The sequence below is a fragment of the Callorhinus ursinus genome, unplaced genomic scaffold (assembly GCF_003265705.2).
Source record: "Callorhinus ursinus isolate GAN/ISIS: 27379988/994484 unplaced genomic scaffold, GSC_fseal_2.0 scaffold10, whole genome shotgun sequence".
NCBI classification, from domain to species: domain Eukaryota; kingdom Metazoa; phylum Chordata; class Mammalia; order Carnivora; family Otariidae; genus Callorhinus; species Callorhinus ursinus.
The window spans coordinates 45,263,800-45,281,780 of NW_027397072.1; the positions used below are offsets into that span (position 1 = coordinate 45,263,800).

At 36.3% G+C, this 17,981-nt stretch overlaps 1 protein-coding gene and 1 pseudogene across 9 annotated transcripts in view; one reads left to right on the plus strand and one right to left on the minus strand.

Moving 5' to 3' along the window:
• Positions 1–17,981, minus strand: part of CTNNA2 (catenin alpha 2) — a 1,073,854-nt gene that overhangs the window by 999,929 nt on the left and 55,944 nt on the right. Inside the window, exon 2 of one of the 9 annotated variants that reach the window (XM_073897474.1) lies at positions 11,045–11,149. The exons of 2 other annotated variants lie outside the window; for them this stretch is intronic. In XM_073897474.1, the coding sequence (XP_073753575.1) occupies positions 11,045–11,114 (70 nt within the window). In that variant the 5' untranslated portion in view covers positions 11,115–11,149. Of the gene's footprint in view, positions 1–10,754; positions 10,774–11,044; positions 11,150–17,981 lie in introns of those variants that run through there. 6 more of the 9 variants (XM_073897475.1, XM_073897477.1, XM_025868306.2 and 3 more) reach the window with 6 other exon arrangements.
• Positions 14,803–15,831, plus strand: LOC112821305 (guanine nucleotide-binding protein subunit alpha-13 pseudogene; annotated as a pseudogene).

Genomic DNA, 17,981 nt, shown 5'->3' on the forward strand with positions numbered 1-17,981 from the left:
TCCCTTCCCCTCACCCATGAATTCCCTCTCTCAAAAGATAAGACTCTAGAGGAGACCAATATCCCCTCAGAACTGTTGGCCTTAGGCTCAGAAAATTTGGGAAAGCTAAAATAAAATGGAAACTCACTGATCCCCTGCTAGCCAGTAAGCAGCAGAATTCTTTCTACGATTTTGATGGGAAGGAACTCATTATAAGAAATGTCACCAGAATATTTTTGTAAAGCAAAATGATGATGGTGAAGTTTAAATAATTAAAGTTGAATCTTATGACACACTCTGCTGTTTTGCCCCCTGCAGGGTGAGTGTTTCTTCCTGATTGTGTCTAATATATAGTAAACCACATCATTAGGTGTGATAAAGCATTCCAGTTAGAAACATTCCACCATACCACTTGTTTCAAAATGTTTTTCTAAATCATGGTTTAAAGTAACGCCAAATAACATCCACAAATACATTCTATTGACAATCCATTCTCATATAAATTGTCTCATTTGATCCACTCACTCCCAAATAGTATTCTGGTACAAACCAGAATACTAGGTTAAGTGATCCAGTATGAAGTAATTCAAATTAAAATTCACAGGAAAAAAATCACAATTATCACATTTATTGATGGTACTATTTTAAAATAGTTTGCTTCATATAAACAATAAAAGCCTTGGTTATTACATTCCATTTTTATGCTGATCTTTTGAATTTATATACCAACATAAATACATGTGCTATGTCTCGAAAAGCAACATAAATACACTGTAGGAGAAGAGAGAAGTGGGAGATAAAAAAGCACCTTACATTCAGCCCTTATGCTCAGAGCAAAACAAAACGGTGAAATTCACTATTCAGGAAGAGTGGCTTTCATCTGAAATGACCAAAAATTAAGGCAAGCTACTTTTTATATGTTAGAAGGTTTAGATAATATTTCATTTGCCATTTAATTTTCAAGTAAAATATAGCTTTTCCCCTCACCTGATAAGTTTTTAAAAAGCAAACTACCAATATCACACAGCAATAATGTTTACTGTAGCAACAGTTATCATATATTCCAGATAAAGAGGTCTCTATCAGCCATAGAAAAGCTCTTATCCTGGAAGAGCAAATATAATGTAGGATTTTTTAAAAGAACAAAAGCTGAAATTTTAAAATATGAGTAGGATGTATTTATGGAAATATCTCAAATTGAGAAAATGATAGAAAAGAATAAAGGAAGGATATTCTGTCATCCAGTTTGTTCCTTTGACATGTGAAGTTCTCCATCTCAATTAAACATTTTATATTAAGCACCTCCCCATCAGTTAGAAAATATCCAATGGCCTCTGAATATCTGAAGACACTCAATAAGTTAAACCACAATAGATTTTCATCATATTTGAAGAAACAAGGACAGTAGCTGATGAACTGTTTTAAAAATATAGCAATCTTTGCATTCCCTGAGAAGTACTACAAAAACTTGGCAGTAAAAAAACAAGTCCTTTCACACAGACACACACACACACACAGTGAAATATGGACCAGCATAGTGTGATGAAGCATATATGTTTCAACAACGTCTCCGGGAAAAAAAGCTCACAAGCCTCCTCAAAGGAGCAGTGACAGCACATATAACTAATAAAACCTGATTTAATTAGGATTTAAAGAAACCTTTACCTTTTCAATCCCTGGCAGTCCAACTTAAAAGAAATACTAGATCTGGTAATACAAAATAACAGGTGGAGGGGTGGGGGTGGGATGTGAACAGTTAAGTACTCAGATATCCTAGTAACAATTATAAAAAGCCAAGTGTTATCTATAGTGAAAATACTTATTGTGATTGTGTATACCTATAAGAGGAAGTTCTAAGCCCTGCTTTCTAATTAAATTTTGAAGACTGAACACATTTTTGTTCTTACCAAGATCAGCCTTCCAATTCCTAGAGAGAAAAGAAGATGCCTGCAGCTCAGTGAGACAATGAACTTCGTGGATTTAAGGCTCCCACAAGTATGGCTTAGTTTCCACTCCTTCCTTTATGAGTAAACTGGTGTCTCAGGAAAAAAAAAGAAATCTGGAAATTGTCACAGAAAAGCAACTATGATTCTGGATGAACATCTTTCTTATCTTAATCAATAAGAGTGCTATTTAACACTGTGCACTTCCTTGCTTATGGTACTGAGTCTAAATCCCAACTTTTCATTTGCTTGGCTAAGCTTAGTCTAAGGAAAATCTACATGAAAAACAGTTCTTCCCACTAATATGTCTTCTAAATGGCAATGTGGTAAATGAACTTCAATAGGGGAAGAAAAGGGACAGTTAGTGGGGACAATTCAGACCACTGAATTGACTATACAAAGATTTAGGAAACAAAACACACACTTCTAATATATAAGTCAATGGGTCTTGTGATGAAGAAAACTGAGCAATTATTTCATTTAAAATAAAAAAGATGAATAATTTTTTCCAGGCTAAAATTATAGAAGACGCATTTCATTACATAGAACTATGACCCTCTGATCAGCTTCCCAAACAGTGGCTCAGGCCCAAAACTACTTCCAGAGAATAGCCTTGGCTTGCTGAAGGCTTGGCCATGAATCCTGCTCAGATTTTTCCATTTTCAGGACAGAATGTCATTCCTCCCTCCTAATAGTTTAAAGTGTAGAGACACTAACACAGAATTAGGGATATTTCAAACCCATTGCTCACTGGTAATACCAATGGCTAACATTTATTGAGCATTTACTATACAGTAGGCACATTGCTAAAACTTTCTACCCACTGCCCATTTGACTCTCCCAAAACCCTATGAGGCAAGTACTCTTTTCTCTATTTATCATTCCTTTATTAATTTATCTGAACATCAAAGACTAAAAGATCTTATATGCTCTTGACTATATATGCTATTCTCTGTACTTCCCATATGGTATTTGCCATAGACAAGTACCAATATTGTTTTCCAATATTTTGTGTGTCAATCTTAACTCTACTGTAGCCTCAAGAGACTTCAAGTCTTATACATTAGAATGTTCCATAAGGGGCAACTGGGTGGCTCAGATGGTTAAGTGTCTGCCTTCGGCTCAGGTCATGATCCCAGGGTCCTGGGATCAAGTCCCGCATCAGGCTCCCTGCTAGGCAGGGAGCCTGCTTCTCCCTCTGCCTCTCTCTCTCTCTCTCTCTCTGACTCTCAGGAATAAATAAATAAAAAAACATTAAAAAAAATAATGTTCCATAAGTTCAGGGAACTCTATATATTTGTTAAATGTTTGGTACTTCTCATCTCTTTTCATCTCTGACTTATTTTCTCAGTATATTTGCTGTACAATGACAAATAATTATGCATATAGTATAACTGTGTATATATACATATTACATATTTTAATATACACTTTTTATTACATAAAATCCATATACCTATCAGAGCATTTTTTTTTCCCATCCATAAGAGGCTATGCTTTTTTCAATTTCTGGGAAGGATTATCAACTCCAAATATCTCATTTAGTTGCAGGACAACCAAGAAAAACAGGAACTCAAGATATATTTTATATTACAAATAAATATAAAAACGCTACAATACATGCAAATATATCTTTAGCTAGGAAGCTTAACCCAAGGCTAAAGATCTGCTCTTACAGGAATTTAGAGGTAAGTAGTAAACTTATAAAGGATGATGGGTAAGATAATGAAGACTTGCCCAAGTGAACCTTTATACTTAGAACACAAAAATAACAGAAAAAAGGAAAGTGCTAAAAAGAAAAAAAAAAAACTAAAAAAAAGCGAAGGCTTAGTAGAAAAGAAAAATTATGAGCAATGAAAATAAGGGATAAAACATGGTTATGCAGTTAGAACACAGGGAACCTGCCAGAGGCTGAATAGGGGAATAAGAGGCAGTGAGCCGGACTCCAAAATCTAACACATCTGACCACAAGGCTGACAGCACTGACAATAATAAATAAGACAGGAGGCCAGGGTTTTAGGAGGTGACATTCTTGACAGAAAATAATCAAAAGAATGCTACACTCTTGACAGTGTGGTAATCTTTCAAGATTTACTACACAGCAGAGAAGCAGAGAAGGCAGTGATGTGCAGAGGGCTACGGGGTCCTCAGCACCCTTACGCAGACAGCAAGCAAGAACATGGGCACACGAGATGCCGAAGGGCCAAAAATCACTTCAGGAGCTCCGTTTCCTTCTAGGGGTTTGTGGTATTCTAAAACTGGTGTTTTTGTTTTTGGATGAGTTTTAGGTCACAAATGTACTTAGATATACTATTTTCTGAGCCTCTTTTAGGGAAAGAGATCTAGAATGTAAGCAGAGAACCAGGAGGGGAAAATGAGGACTGAGTCCGAAGGGATGTTTGGCTAGGTTGCCTGACGGTAGGGGCAGCAATGGGGGTGAGAAGCTGACACAACTAGCATAGAGTGCGAGCCAGATCAGGCAAATATGCCGAACTGTGCAAGGACATTCATTTTTGTACCAGGAATTAAAAAGGAAGAAATCCCACCAGTGATTAATTTTCTCATTAAAATACCATTTGCAGTTGTCAGTCAGCTCTGAGATAGAGAGCCACATACTAAACCAATCTCATGTTTCCATTTTTTATGTACTATAGTATCTTAACAATAAAGGCAGGTCTTAATGGGGAAAGGCCAGAATTTTTGACATTAAACTCAGGAATAAGAGAAGTATGTCCACTATTACCACCACTCTTTATTTAACATTGACTTGGAAGTGGTATGCAACATAGTCAAGAAAAAGGATTTGGAGACAGAATTAGAAACAAAAAGGCAGGATTATCTCTCATTGCAAATAAATACCTTGAAAACTATGAAAATCAATTGGAAAACTACTGCAAACAAGAAGAGATACCAGTAAAAGAGCAAATTCATAAATTGGCATACAGAAAATAACAGCCTTCATACACACAAACAAAAATACACTTAAAATATATACATTTTAAATCTAATAAAACAAAAGACATAATAGCACCAAAAAAGATAAATGATTTAGAAATGTGAAAAACTTACATGAGGAAAAATATTTAAACACTCCTGAAAGCTCCAAAAACAGACTTAAAAAAATAGAAATGATACGTTCTTAGATAGGAAGATATATTATCATGACAATGTAAATTCTTCCTAATTTATTAATTTATATTAATCCACATGAAATACTACCAGGTTATTTTTCTTTCTCTAGAACTTGATAATTTTATGAATGTGAAGTTGGTCCATATACATACAGGTCAAAGAACCAGGAAAAAATGTCCAGAAACTAGACTCAAGTACAAATGAAAATCTATGCACTTCTACACTCTGTTGTTTTTTTAATCTCATTAATATAACCTGAATTTGAATGAAACAGGAATCACTGAAACCCACTGAAAGATACTGAATATATAAAACCCATGAACTCATAATGATGCTCACAAAGACAATAATAACAAAGAAATAATTTACTCCCAGTAGCACCCATTAAGTATACACTGGAAATTTCAGGGAAATTAACTCCTTCCTCTAAAAGTTATTAATTCTGGGGCACCTGGGTGGTTCAGTTGGTTAAGCATCTGACTCTTGATTTTGGTTTAGGTCATGATCTCAGGGTCATGAGAACAATCCCCTCATCGGGTTCTGCAACGGGCATGGAGCCGGCTTAAGATTCTCTCTCTCCCTCTCTGTTGGCCCCTCCACTACTCTCTCTCTGTCTCAAAAAATATATATAAACTAATAAATAAATACATAAATAAAAGTAAACAATTCTAATTTTTCTCTATAAACTCTACCTTAGGGTGACCAGCTGGCTCTATTACATGAAGAAAAGTCTTCCTTTACAGAAGACATTAAACGGATGAACTGAAAGGAAGGGGAATTAGAATATATAGCTGTTTGATAACAACTAATTAAATAACTGACTCAGGAAAAGGTAAATGGACAAAACCATTAGATGAAAAGTTGGTGGGTAATTTTATGAGGGAGGGATAACACTGCCAGCATCTGAATCCAATGTCAGTCTGATGTTGGGTGCCTCCTAAAGTGATATAAATTTAAATAGCCTATGAAGTATTCCATCAAAGCAACAAAATTGAAATCAAATCAAGTTTTACCAGCTAATTTCCAGCCTATAGGAATGATGAAGGATCGAGGATCAAGTCAAACAACAAAATGAAGGGAAAAAAAAACAAGACATTTTTAGTTTCTTCTACCAGTCAATGCAATAGAAAAATGATATGCAGGAAAGAGACTGGTCTTGACTAAAAGAAGGGTAAGGAAAACAAGTGCATTTAAAATGTCACAAGATCATTAGTAATTAGGAAATGGAAATTAAAACTATGGTGAAATACCACTCTATCCTTTAAGAACGGTTAGATAATAAAAACAATACTGAAAATAACAAGTACTAACAAAGACCTGGAGCAACTGGAATTCTCATATCCCGCTTTGGGAAATGCAAAATGGTGCAGCAACTCTGGAAAACAGTGTGCAGTTTTGTATAAAGCTAAACATACAATTACCACATGACCCAGCAGATGTAGGTAAATATTCCTAGACATTTAGCCAAAAGAAATGTCAGATATCCACACAAAAACCTCTATTTGGATGTTTATACCTGACTTACTCATATTCACCCAAAACCACCCAAATGACAAAACATCCCAAAATGTCCATCAAATTATGACTGGATGACAAATTGTGGTAATATCCATATGATAGAATAATGTTCAATAATGAAAAAGGAACAAATTACTGATAAAAGGAAAAACATGGCGAATTCCAAAACAATTACACTAAGTGAAAGAAACTATACGATGTTCTGGAAAAGAAAAAACCCTATAGGAACAACAACAAAAAAATCAGTTGCAAGGAACTAGGGTCATGGGGAGGGAACAGACTAAAAGGACCCTGACAGACCGTCTTGATTATGGTGGTAGTTACACAACTGTATACATTTGCCAATATCCATAGGACCACTCCCCTAAAAGAAGTAAAATTTCCTACATGTAACTTATACCTCAATAAACTGACATTAAAAAGAGCAGGAGTAGGGAGAAAAGCATGGGAAACATAACAGCAAATGCAGTATATGGAACTTGTTTGGACTCGGACTCAAAGAAATAAAACATTTTTTAAAGCAAATTGGAAAATGTAATTATGGCCTGAGTATTGGCCATAACCAAGAAAATATTTTTAATTTTGTTAGATGGGATAATGACATCACAGTTTTTTTTAAAGCCCATATTCCATAATTTTAAGAGATACACATTGTGGCATATAGGTGTGAAATGATATGCTTTAAATTATTCAGAAAAAAACTAAGACAAAAAAGGAGAGGTAAAGTTTGTATAATTCTAGCACCTCGGCCATGGATACATGCCAGTTAATTATAAAAAAAGGAACCAGCTAGTCATACAAACAACTATTGTGTTTATGCTTGAAAATGTTTATAATTGAAAACTAAAATAACAATAGCAAACATTTGTTGAGTATTTATCTTGTGCCTGGCAACGTTTTAAGCACTTTATATGTTAACACATTTAATGTTCATGACAAAACTAAAATTATAATCCCCATTTTAAACAAAAAAAAAAAAACTGAGGCACTCTACAGTTTTAAAAATTTCCCAATATCAAGTAGCCAGTAAGAGCTAAGTAGGCTTAAGCTATACACTCTTAACCACTCCTAAATCTTAATATAGGTTACAAGGTTTGCTTATAGTCTGTTATTTCTCTTAATTCAATTATCATGTTGACACATTCAGCTATATTTCTTCATTTCCATAAGTTTCCTTTTTTTTTATTTCTGCTAATTTCACACCAAAGTAGAGACACCATACTGCCTGTGATTCTCTAAATTGTAGCAACAGGACCAGGTAGATAATGAAAGCAACAGAATGTAAAAGTTAATTTAGTATATACTTTGGAATAAGATAATAAATCCATTTGAACTACCAAATGTCTTTTTGGGGTTTTTTTTGTTTTTTGCCAAGAGAATGACTTAGTAAATAATAAAATTGATTACTCCACTGGTTCCTTTTCATTTTCACATGTATACCTTCAATTCCATTTGTCCATCTGTCTTCACTTCTTATTACTGATAACGAAGGGTGTACTGCATGACAAAGCTACCCTGAACAGGCTCATGAATATTTATAAAGGTATTTTGTATAGAAATGGCTAATTACTATCAGGTGAAAATATGGGCAATGGCAAATAACTTTTCAGCCCATGGACTTCCATTTCTCCCCGTCCTTTTTATCCTTGGGGAAAATTATAAACTTCCAACTGTAGCAAAATCAAACTCATAGCAGAGACCAATGTTTCTTTTTTTTTTTTTTTTATCTGTCTTTATCAGCTGGACCACAGGGCTATATGTGTGAGCCTTCTAGGAGGTACATCTCCATGAGGAATATTTAACAACAAGATCATGGACGGATTTAATCTGCACATGAAAGTTCAGCTGAGATTCTTCCATCTAGGGAATAATGTGAGGTGATCCTAACAGCAGTTTGCTCTTCTGGGTGGCAATCAAGAAGCTAATCAACTAACATTTTTAAGAAGTAAGTGATAACACAGTTCTTTCTGGACAGAAAAGGAAACATAGTGGTAAAACCACATCAACTCAAAACTATAAATGAATTTTGATTTGAATCAAGGGTTCTGATTTTTCCTCATAATTATATACCAGGTAGTAATTTGTCAATGTTACCTCTTCCTCAGGAAATACACTCTAGGAAAAGGATTAGTTAGTTGAGACAACACAAGTCAGTCAATACGTGGTTCTTCTTCAAAAAAGAAAAATTGTTCTATTTGAGAACAGATGCCTTCAAAAATTGTATTATATTTCTCTTTTGTACCCATGACCATTTAAAAGGAAAAAAAAATCAATTATCCTTTGTATTAGTTTTCTCTTACTACTATAACAGATTACCACAAATTAAGTGGGTTAAGCAACACAAATTTATGACCTTAAAGTACGGCAGATCAAAAGTCCAACATGAGTCTCAACAGACAAAAATCAAGGTGTCGGCAGAGTTGCATCCTTTGTACAGACTCTAGAATCCATTTCCTTGCTCATGTGGGTCATTGCCCAAATTCAGTTCCTAGAGGTTGCAGCACTGTATTTTCTTGTTGGCTGTCAGTCGAAGGCCATTCCTAGCTTTTAGAGTCCACTAAATTCCTTAGCTCCTGGGCCCTTTCCTCCATTTTCAAAGCCAGAACTAGCAGATGGAATCTTTTTTTACACTGCATCTCTTTGATCCTTCTTCTATCACTACATCTCTCTCTCTGAGGACAAGAAGGAAAGTCTCTACTTTCAAGGACTCACGTGATTAGATTGGGCCCAACCATATAATCCAGGATTATCTTCACAATTCATTATCCCTAGCCCTAATCACATCTGCAAAGCCCCCTGTGCCATGTAGCGGAACATATTCACAGGTTCTGGAGTCAGACTGTGGACACCTTTGAGGAACCGTTATTCTGCCTACCACACAACATCAGAATTTGAATTAAATTTCTGCTGCCTCAATATGAATTTTCAGATATCCTTGCCTTGGCTACATTCATTAATGGTAACTGGTAACCCAAGAGCAGGCAATGAAACAGTGGCGCCAATTGCAACCACTGAATTTTTCCAACCCTTTCACCAATGAGGACCATAAAGAAGCTATTATCCAGCCTGCATTATTTAACAAATTCTTTTTAAAAAGTATTCAGAGGCACAGTTGATTGTGCTTGATTCCAAACTTCTGATCACCATAAAATCCTAAGTATCACCATGCTGCAGTTACAAAATTCTGTGCAAACACACAGAGGACTGTTGCTTTAAGCTGACCCTCAGAAGTGTATGCTACGTAAAGCTACAACTGCCACTAGCTTCCTTGAAACATTGAAATTATTGCCAAATTCACTGCTGCAAAAATTATCTTGAATGGCTATGGAAGATATTTCACAGCTGCCAGTGTTCAATCCCTCTGGCATCCTCGCAAATCAAAACATCAGTTTCTAAGTGTACCCCTCTATGAGCCAACAATTAAATTAGGTGTGAGTTCCTAAAATTAACATCACTGGGAAATCGCCAAAGTGGATATGCATAAAATTCCACTACTGTGGTGGTATTTTTGTCCATCTAGAGTTGGGAGGGTGAAACTACTTTCAGTTCTGCCTATTTTTTGTCACTTGCATGTCCTTTAGTCAGCACTACATCCCACCTCCCTCTTTACTTTTTCAACATACATTTCTTTAAGGATTCCTGGGAGTCAGGCATAGTTCTTAATATTGGAATTTGATAAGTTCAAAGGTAAAATAAAGATATTTTCATGAGTATCTAGAAAAAGGTGTCTAGTGGATTTCTGAAATTTCCCAATCTTTGACATCCTAAAGAACATGGGTTTCCAAATCTAATCAGGAGATGGGGTTGCTACAATGAATGGGCATCTTAACCAAAGGTCCAGTTCAGACCTACTTGCCTTTCCTGAACTAGCAGTAAATCTGTAGTAATAATACCTGAGAACAGAGCTTTTGCCATGACATTTTCTGTTTTTGGTGTCAGATGGTTCACAAGCTTGTGGCAACTTTGTTCAGAAAAAAATATCCTTCCTTTGTGCTGAAAAATAACCATAGATTTGGAAGTAAAACCATATTGTCCTGACTTCATCCCAAACAAACAGGTTTCAATTTAAAAGCTGAGGCATGACAAATATTTAATTTGAATAACAAAGGAGGAGTGAGGAACAATTATATTAAACCATCCCACTAGTGGAAGAATGCAGATCTGTCATGGTCTCTGGAGTACCTTTAAGCACACGAGTAAATCTTTGATGAGATCTTGAAAAAGTAGGAACCTCTGTGGCCATGAGGGAGACCCAGAGACTCAGGACAGACCAGCATTCGAAAATATGGCTTACAGGTTGGCCTGGTACCAGATTACAACATGAAGAGCATTCTAAAAAGGAAATAAAAAGACACAAAAAGACTAAAAGGAAAAAAGATATGATGCACCATGTGGGAAGATTAAATACAATACTTACCTAGAAAGATATTAAAGTTTAATATAAATTGGCAATTAAAATAAAACATACTGACCCGAGACTATCACATAGGCCAGGGCAGAACAGAGAACCAAGGAGCGGACCTGTGCTATGTGGTAAGGCATGCTGGGTGGAGCTGGGAGTAGACAGGTGACAGATGCTACTAGGGCAAGTGGTTTTCCCAAGAATAAAAAACAAAATTAGATTCCTACTTGAGCCATACATAAAAAATATATTCTAGATGAATGTTAGATCTGAATATAAAGTGAAAACTTTTAAACCATTTTTTTTAATTTTTAAACTTTAAGAAGAAAATATAGGTGAATATTTTTCTGCTTTTAAGTTAGAAAAGAATTCCTACACAAGATGCCCTCCCACAAAAAAGAAACCCACAAAATGTAGCTAAAACAATGACAAATCAACTCTCTTAAAAGCGTTAGTGTCAAAAGAGCCCATCAAAAAATAAAATGGCAGAATATACACCGAGAAAAAATATTTAAACTTTATTTAACAAAGGAATATTATCTTGAAGATATAATGAAATTCCACATATTAATAAGAAAGACAAATGGCACCAACAGAAAAAAAAAAAAAGGCCAAAACACCTAAGCAAGAAATTTATAAATCAAAATAAGTAATGAAATAGTATTTTTCAGTTATGGAGCTACTGAGATGTTGCTACTAAGTGTTGGGTATCTTTCATTCATTTCCAATTCCCATTCAGATGTTGGGCTGTCCGTACCCACTATCCCACATAAAGATTTCCACAGGGTAACTAAGCACACCTCAATGACCACTCTTTACCGAAGCCAGTGGCAACACTGGTACGCCTCAGTTTTGTTTAAATAATCTGTTTAAATATTTTTCATTTATATTTATCAAATGAATTCATAAGAAGTTATTATTTAGGGGCACCTGGGTGGCTCAGTTGGTTAAACGACTGCCTTCGGCTCAGGTCATGATCCTGGAGTCCCGGGATCGAGTCCCACATCAGGCTCCCTGCTCGGCGAGGGGCCTGCTTCTCCCTCTGACCCTCCCCGCTCTCATGTGCTCTCTCTCTCTCATTCTCACTCTCTCAAAATAAATAAATAAATCTTTAAAAAAAAAAGAAGTTATTATTTATATTAAAGTATCAGACAAGAAGGACACAATATCACCTTCCTGAATATAGAGACTGAATTAAACTTAAGATTCCCCCATTTTTAGAATAGCAAATATATTCAGCTCAGAGTCATTACATGAAGCAAAACTGTCATAAACTCATGTGAAGTGCCAGCACTACTGAACTGGTAACACCTTAAAACGCTACTTACTTTTACTCACCTGACCTAATTGGATTTTTAAAATCATGGGAAAAAAAGTCAATGTCATTTGAAAGCATCAAACTAATAACTACTTTTAAATAATTTTTAGGCTATCTGTAATAAATTATTTAGAATGGATAAAAGTGAGTCTCCCACTAATCAAAACATTACATAATTTATTTAATTTTTTTGTAATTTCTTCAAGCCTAAAATAATTTGTAATAGTTTTCCTCCATCTTGAAAGGGCAAATGTCACTTTCTTTCCAGGATCTCATCATAGCTTTGCAAAATGACCTAAAATAACATTTCTAAATTAAAACTACATTTTTGTTGGGGCGCCTGGGTGGCTCAGATGGTTAAGCATCTGCCTTCAGCTCAGGTCATGATCCTGGGGTCCTGGGATCGAGCCCCACATCGGGCTCCTGGCTCGGCAGGGAGCCTGCTTCTCCCTCTCCCTCTATGGCTCCCCCTGCTCATGCTCTCTCTCTCTGTATCTCTGTGTCTCAAATGAATAAAATCTTTAAAAAAAAAAAACCCTACATTTTTGTCTCATATGAATCAGTATTTTTTATGAAGCTTGGCTGAATAGACATATTTTTTAATTCCTACATATATTTTGATGCAATTAAATGCCTTTTAATGTAATATTAGAAAATTTTATCTGAAAAAATAAGTAAATTGAATTAAACTAAAAATACATCATTGCTTCAAATAATGAAGAAAGCATTACACATTTGAACCTACTTGGGGGTGAGTGGGAAGCAATAATCCTACAATGAAGTCCAATTATAAGAACTTTCAGGTGACCATAATATCTTAATGCTATCTAAAACACATGCCTTGAGCAAGTGAACTATGGTTCTCATATGAACATTTTAAATTGAGCTGCACTAAGATCAAAGAGGAAAATAATGAACTCATACAAGCTTAAAGAAAGCTTCAAATATAAAACCTACATGAAGAACATGGCTGCAAACTTCTATACTCACATTTTCACTAACTTAAGTAAAATGAGTTTAAGTTAAAGTGGAAGTTACGTTTTAATAGCTTTTAGCAAGCATTTCTTTCCTAAATGATGCATAATCAAGTAACTCCATTTCAGAGAACACAGACATCACTGACTTTCTACATTTATGAATGAAATACTATATTTTAAGAGCAAGTTTAAATGCATAAGGCTTTTTATTTAAACTCTAAAAATAACTGACCTACTTATTTACAACAGGCTCAATGCCCAGTGCGGTTGTAGGTTCAAACATAAGAGAAAACCAAACACTAAAAATGAATGATGTCATCCATCAATGAGCATGGCACACCCCATAAATTTCATTTCAGATATGCTAATACCTGTTCTTATGAACAACACATAAACATATGAGCCTCGACTAACAAAGTGATGAGACTCTTGCTCTGGACTCTTTATGTGGAGTCAAACTGAAGCAGAAGGTATAACCTTCTTGAATAATGTAAAAAGTCATGCTGGTGCTTTTTTTAAAACTGAGGTATAAATAACAAGTAGAAAGCACCGATACTTAGTATGTTGAGTTTTGCAATTTGTATACACCAATACACCAATGTAACCACCAACCAAAGAAAAATATAAAACAGAGAAAATTCCCATATCCCAAAAAGTCCACCCCTTTACCCTTTTCTAATAAGTTCCTCTCCTTTCCCCCAAGGAAAGGTGGTTGATTTTTTTTTTTAACAAAGCAAATAGAACTAGACATCTAAATATCTTCATCGGCAATTTATTGCATTGAGATTGCCACTACTAACAAATTTTGAATGTCATCTGCATATGTTTTCAGAGCCTGAATGGTGACAAAATTTCATCTTTTAAGTATCTGATTATTGATAAACATTAAGTTCAAAGTCATTCATAAATAAATCTTTAAAAAGGGTAATTAGAAATAAAAAAGGAGGTGACACACTTTAGAAACTTACATGCCAAGCACTGGGCAAACCACTGTAGACTAATGTTCTTATTTGCTGTTCACAGCAATCCTGAGAGATAGTTATGGTTATCTTTATTTTGGAAATGAGGAAATTGAGATTCAATAAAGTTAAGTAATTTGGCTAGGATTCCTCATTTGTACAGCCAGGATTCAAGTCCAGACCTTTTACTGCAAAACAGATGCTCTGGTCCCACACTCCAAGCCGACTCTTTAGAGTTGTTAGTATTGTTTGGAGTAAAAAAATAAAGTATCAGGGCTTCCTGTCTCTCTGTGCAACTTCCTGTCTCTGTGCTACCACTTACTTGGCTGTGTGGTGATGGGAGGTGAGGCTAAGCAGTAACGGAAGTCCAAGGAGATGGACAAATGTCTGTCCTGGGAAAAGTCAGATCTCAAGTATTCTCCTTGAAGCAGTTTGTGAAAATCCTGCTGCCGGGTGCAGCAAGAGCATAAAACCCACCTTCCTAAAGCTGATGCAGATCATCCATGGGCAGGATTTCAAGGAGTGCCCATGAGGACTTCTGCTTCACTGTCTCCAGCAACATGATCAAAAAGGCATGAAGGTGCTGGTAGATTTCAAGAGAAGCTTCTTTTTTGGGGGTGGGGAAATTCAAACTAATTCAATGGAGACAAGATGATGACATCTGACATCAAGTCACCCATGCAGCTCAGGGAACAGTGACAATGTCTGGTTTTGGTTTTGGTTTTTGTATATCTTTCTGGCTACATTTCAGAGCATTATGGGCAGACAGAAGCATACAGAACCCCTATGACCAGTGTGGATAATTTTAGCTGAGCAAATCTGTAAAAAGATTTCCTTAATAACAGATAAGCTCAGAGAGCTAGATTACATTCCATTGCAAGAAGATATTCTACTTGTCAGAAGACCTACCAAAATATTCATAAGTACAACTTTGAAACTTAATATGTTCCTTTCAAAATCTCTGATAGGTGGTCAAATATCAGAAAGGAAATGTTAGTCTGAATGCTCCTCCCAGGGTATGACATCAGTGATTCTTTTTTTTTCCACAGCGGATTGGCCCAGAATGTTTATGGAAGATAGACTGCCCAACAGCCTTACAGAATCTCTGAGCATTTTTTAAATGATTGCCAATAATCAAGTTTTCAGCAATGTCTCCATAATTCTCTTCTCAAACAAGACCGATATGCTTGAGGAGAAAGTGCAAATGGTGAACATGAGAGATTATTTCTTTTTTTTAAAGATATTATTTATTTATTTTAGAAAGAGAGAGTGTGCACACACAAGAGTGGGGGAGGGGTAGAGGGAAAGGAGAGAGAAAATCTCAAGTAGACTCCCTGCTGAGCCTGGAGCCCAAGGTGGGGCTGGATCGCACGACCCTGAGATCATGACCTGAGTGGAAATCAAGAGTCCAACTGAGCCACCCAGGCTCCCCTGAGAGATTATCTCTTAGAATTTGAAGGGGATCTGCACTGCTTAAGACACCTAAAAATTCCTGGTGAAATGTTGCTGTAACAAGTCCCAGGACCAGTAGCAGAAACCCTCCCACCCCCACTTCACAATCCTAGCAATATGGAAAACACCCACCTTGTTTGCCATTGTGTGAAGCGTACTATTCCTCACGACAACCTCAAGAACCTTATGCTGCAGTGATTCACAAAAGACTTGCTATTTTAATATAGTTTTGTGTTTTTAATGGTTTTCTGCTTGTTTTGTTTCTTAAAATAGACACTTAAAACAGGATTTATAAAAATTTTGATTACATGTTTAATCCCTTGGAAAACGTAATCCAGTCTGCAGACTTTGGTTTGTGGTTTAACCCTGCTAAATAACACACTGCCAATACCTGCTGTGGACGGCAGGCTTTGGTGTGTTTCACTATGGCTACAACTGGATTTAAGTTGTAATTCCCCAGCAGATCTCAGACTAGGTATACATTGGGCTTTATATTCTTCCACTTTTCAAACTGAATATTCTGGTGGTGCCAACTATTGGTGTCCTTACATACTTGTAGGTATGAGGTTAAGCACAAGTAAAATGAGTATAAAGTCTTTTGTGTGGTTATGCACAGCAGTAACACACACGTTACCAATCTTCAGGGTAACCTCTTGCTTTGCAAGGGAGAGATGAAAAAAGTTTGATCTAAGGAATGGCATTCCATTGGTTTACACAGATCCAGCCTTCATAATTTTTAAGCTGCTTGTACACCAATGGCCATGTTGTTTTTAGATCCTGTGGTTCTGAAGATGGTGTCCTTGGTGTTTTAAAGTTTACATAGATTTCTGGGATGCCTGGGTGGCTCAGTCAGTTAAGCATCTGCCTTCAGCTCAGGTCATGATCCCAGGGTTCTGGGATCAGGTCCAGCATCAGGTTCTCTGATCAGCAGGGATCTGTTTCTCCCTCTGCCCCTCTCCCTGCTCGGGCTCACTCTTTCTCTCTCTCTCTCTCTCACAAAAAAAATAAAAAGTCTAAAATAAATAAATAAAAAGTTTACATAGATTTCTGGTCTGATGCTAATGAAGAATTTGCTAGTGGTATGAAGGAGCAAAAGACAAACAAATGCCACATATAATGTTCTGATCAAGAGGAAAGAGCGAAATGTAATTTGCCTTTCCCATATTTAATTATCATGTAATTGATGTGCCATATGTGAAACATTCTGGCCATAACAGCAACCAAAAACTGTAAGCAAATTCGTAATAGAACTGTCTAAATAAATACATCCTTTACACATTTTTTACACATTACAGTATACCTTTTCTTACATAATACAAAAATACACATTTTTTAAACATTAAGAAAATGTCACTCTATTTTCATAAAGCTAATTTTCTTAGCATCAGAGATGTTTACAATGTAAGGGATGGATGTAAGGTCATACATACTGATGTTATAATTTTTTAAATGGGGAAGCTAAAGCAGAGAACAGGAAGGAGTTAAAATTGGACATACATGCCGGTCTATGCCAAGTCTGGATACCTGTCCTCCACATTCATATTTTTCTTTTTTTTTTTAAGATTTTATTTATTTATTTGACAGAGAGAGAGAGAGACAGTGAGAGAGGGAACACAAGCAGGGGGAGTAGGAAAGGGAGAAGCAGGCTTTCCGCTGAGCAGGGAGCCCAATGTGGGGCTCGATGCCAGGACCCTGAGATCATGACCTGAGCTGAAGGCAGACGCTTAACGACTGAGCCACCCAGGCACCCTCATTCATATTTTTCAAACATCATTAGTTTCCATGCTTTTCTCAAAAGTAATCAAAGGCAGTAGTTCAGTATAAAACGCACACTGAAACAGAGATGTTCTGCTTGACACAAGTGGGAAACCCCAAGTCCAGGGCCACTACCTCACCTTCCCCCAGTCCTATTTTGGGGAATACCTAAAGTTTGGTGGACTACGGTTTGAAAACCATCTGCTCTACACCAGGTCATAAACCTGGAAAAAAGCCAAGTTTAAAAACATGAAAAAAGTAAAGATCGATACAAAAGATAAATCACAGTTCAGTATAACACTATGAGAACTGTCACAAGTTAGCTCATCACTAAGCACCAAATGAGTGAGGCTGAAAATGGGCATCCCAGGAGTTCAGAAAAGGAAACATCCCAGTGTGTGCTGGCTGGGGTCTGGAGTGAGTTACCAAACAGAAGGCTGACTGGGTCTTAAAATGTGAGTAGCACTGAAATAAGCAGGTAGTAGTGAAAGAGGAAGACGGAGGGGAACAGCATTAGCAACAGCAGGGAAACAAGCACAATATAAT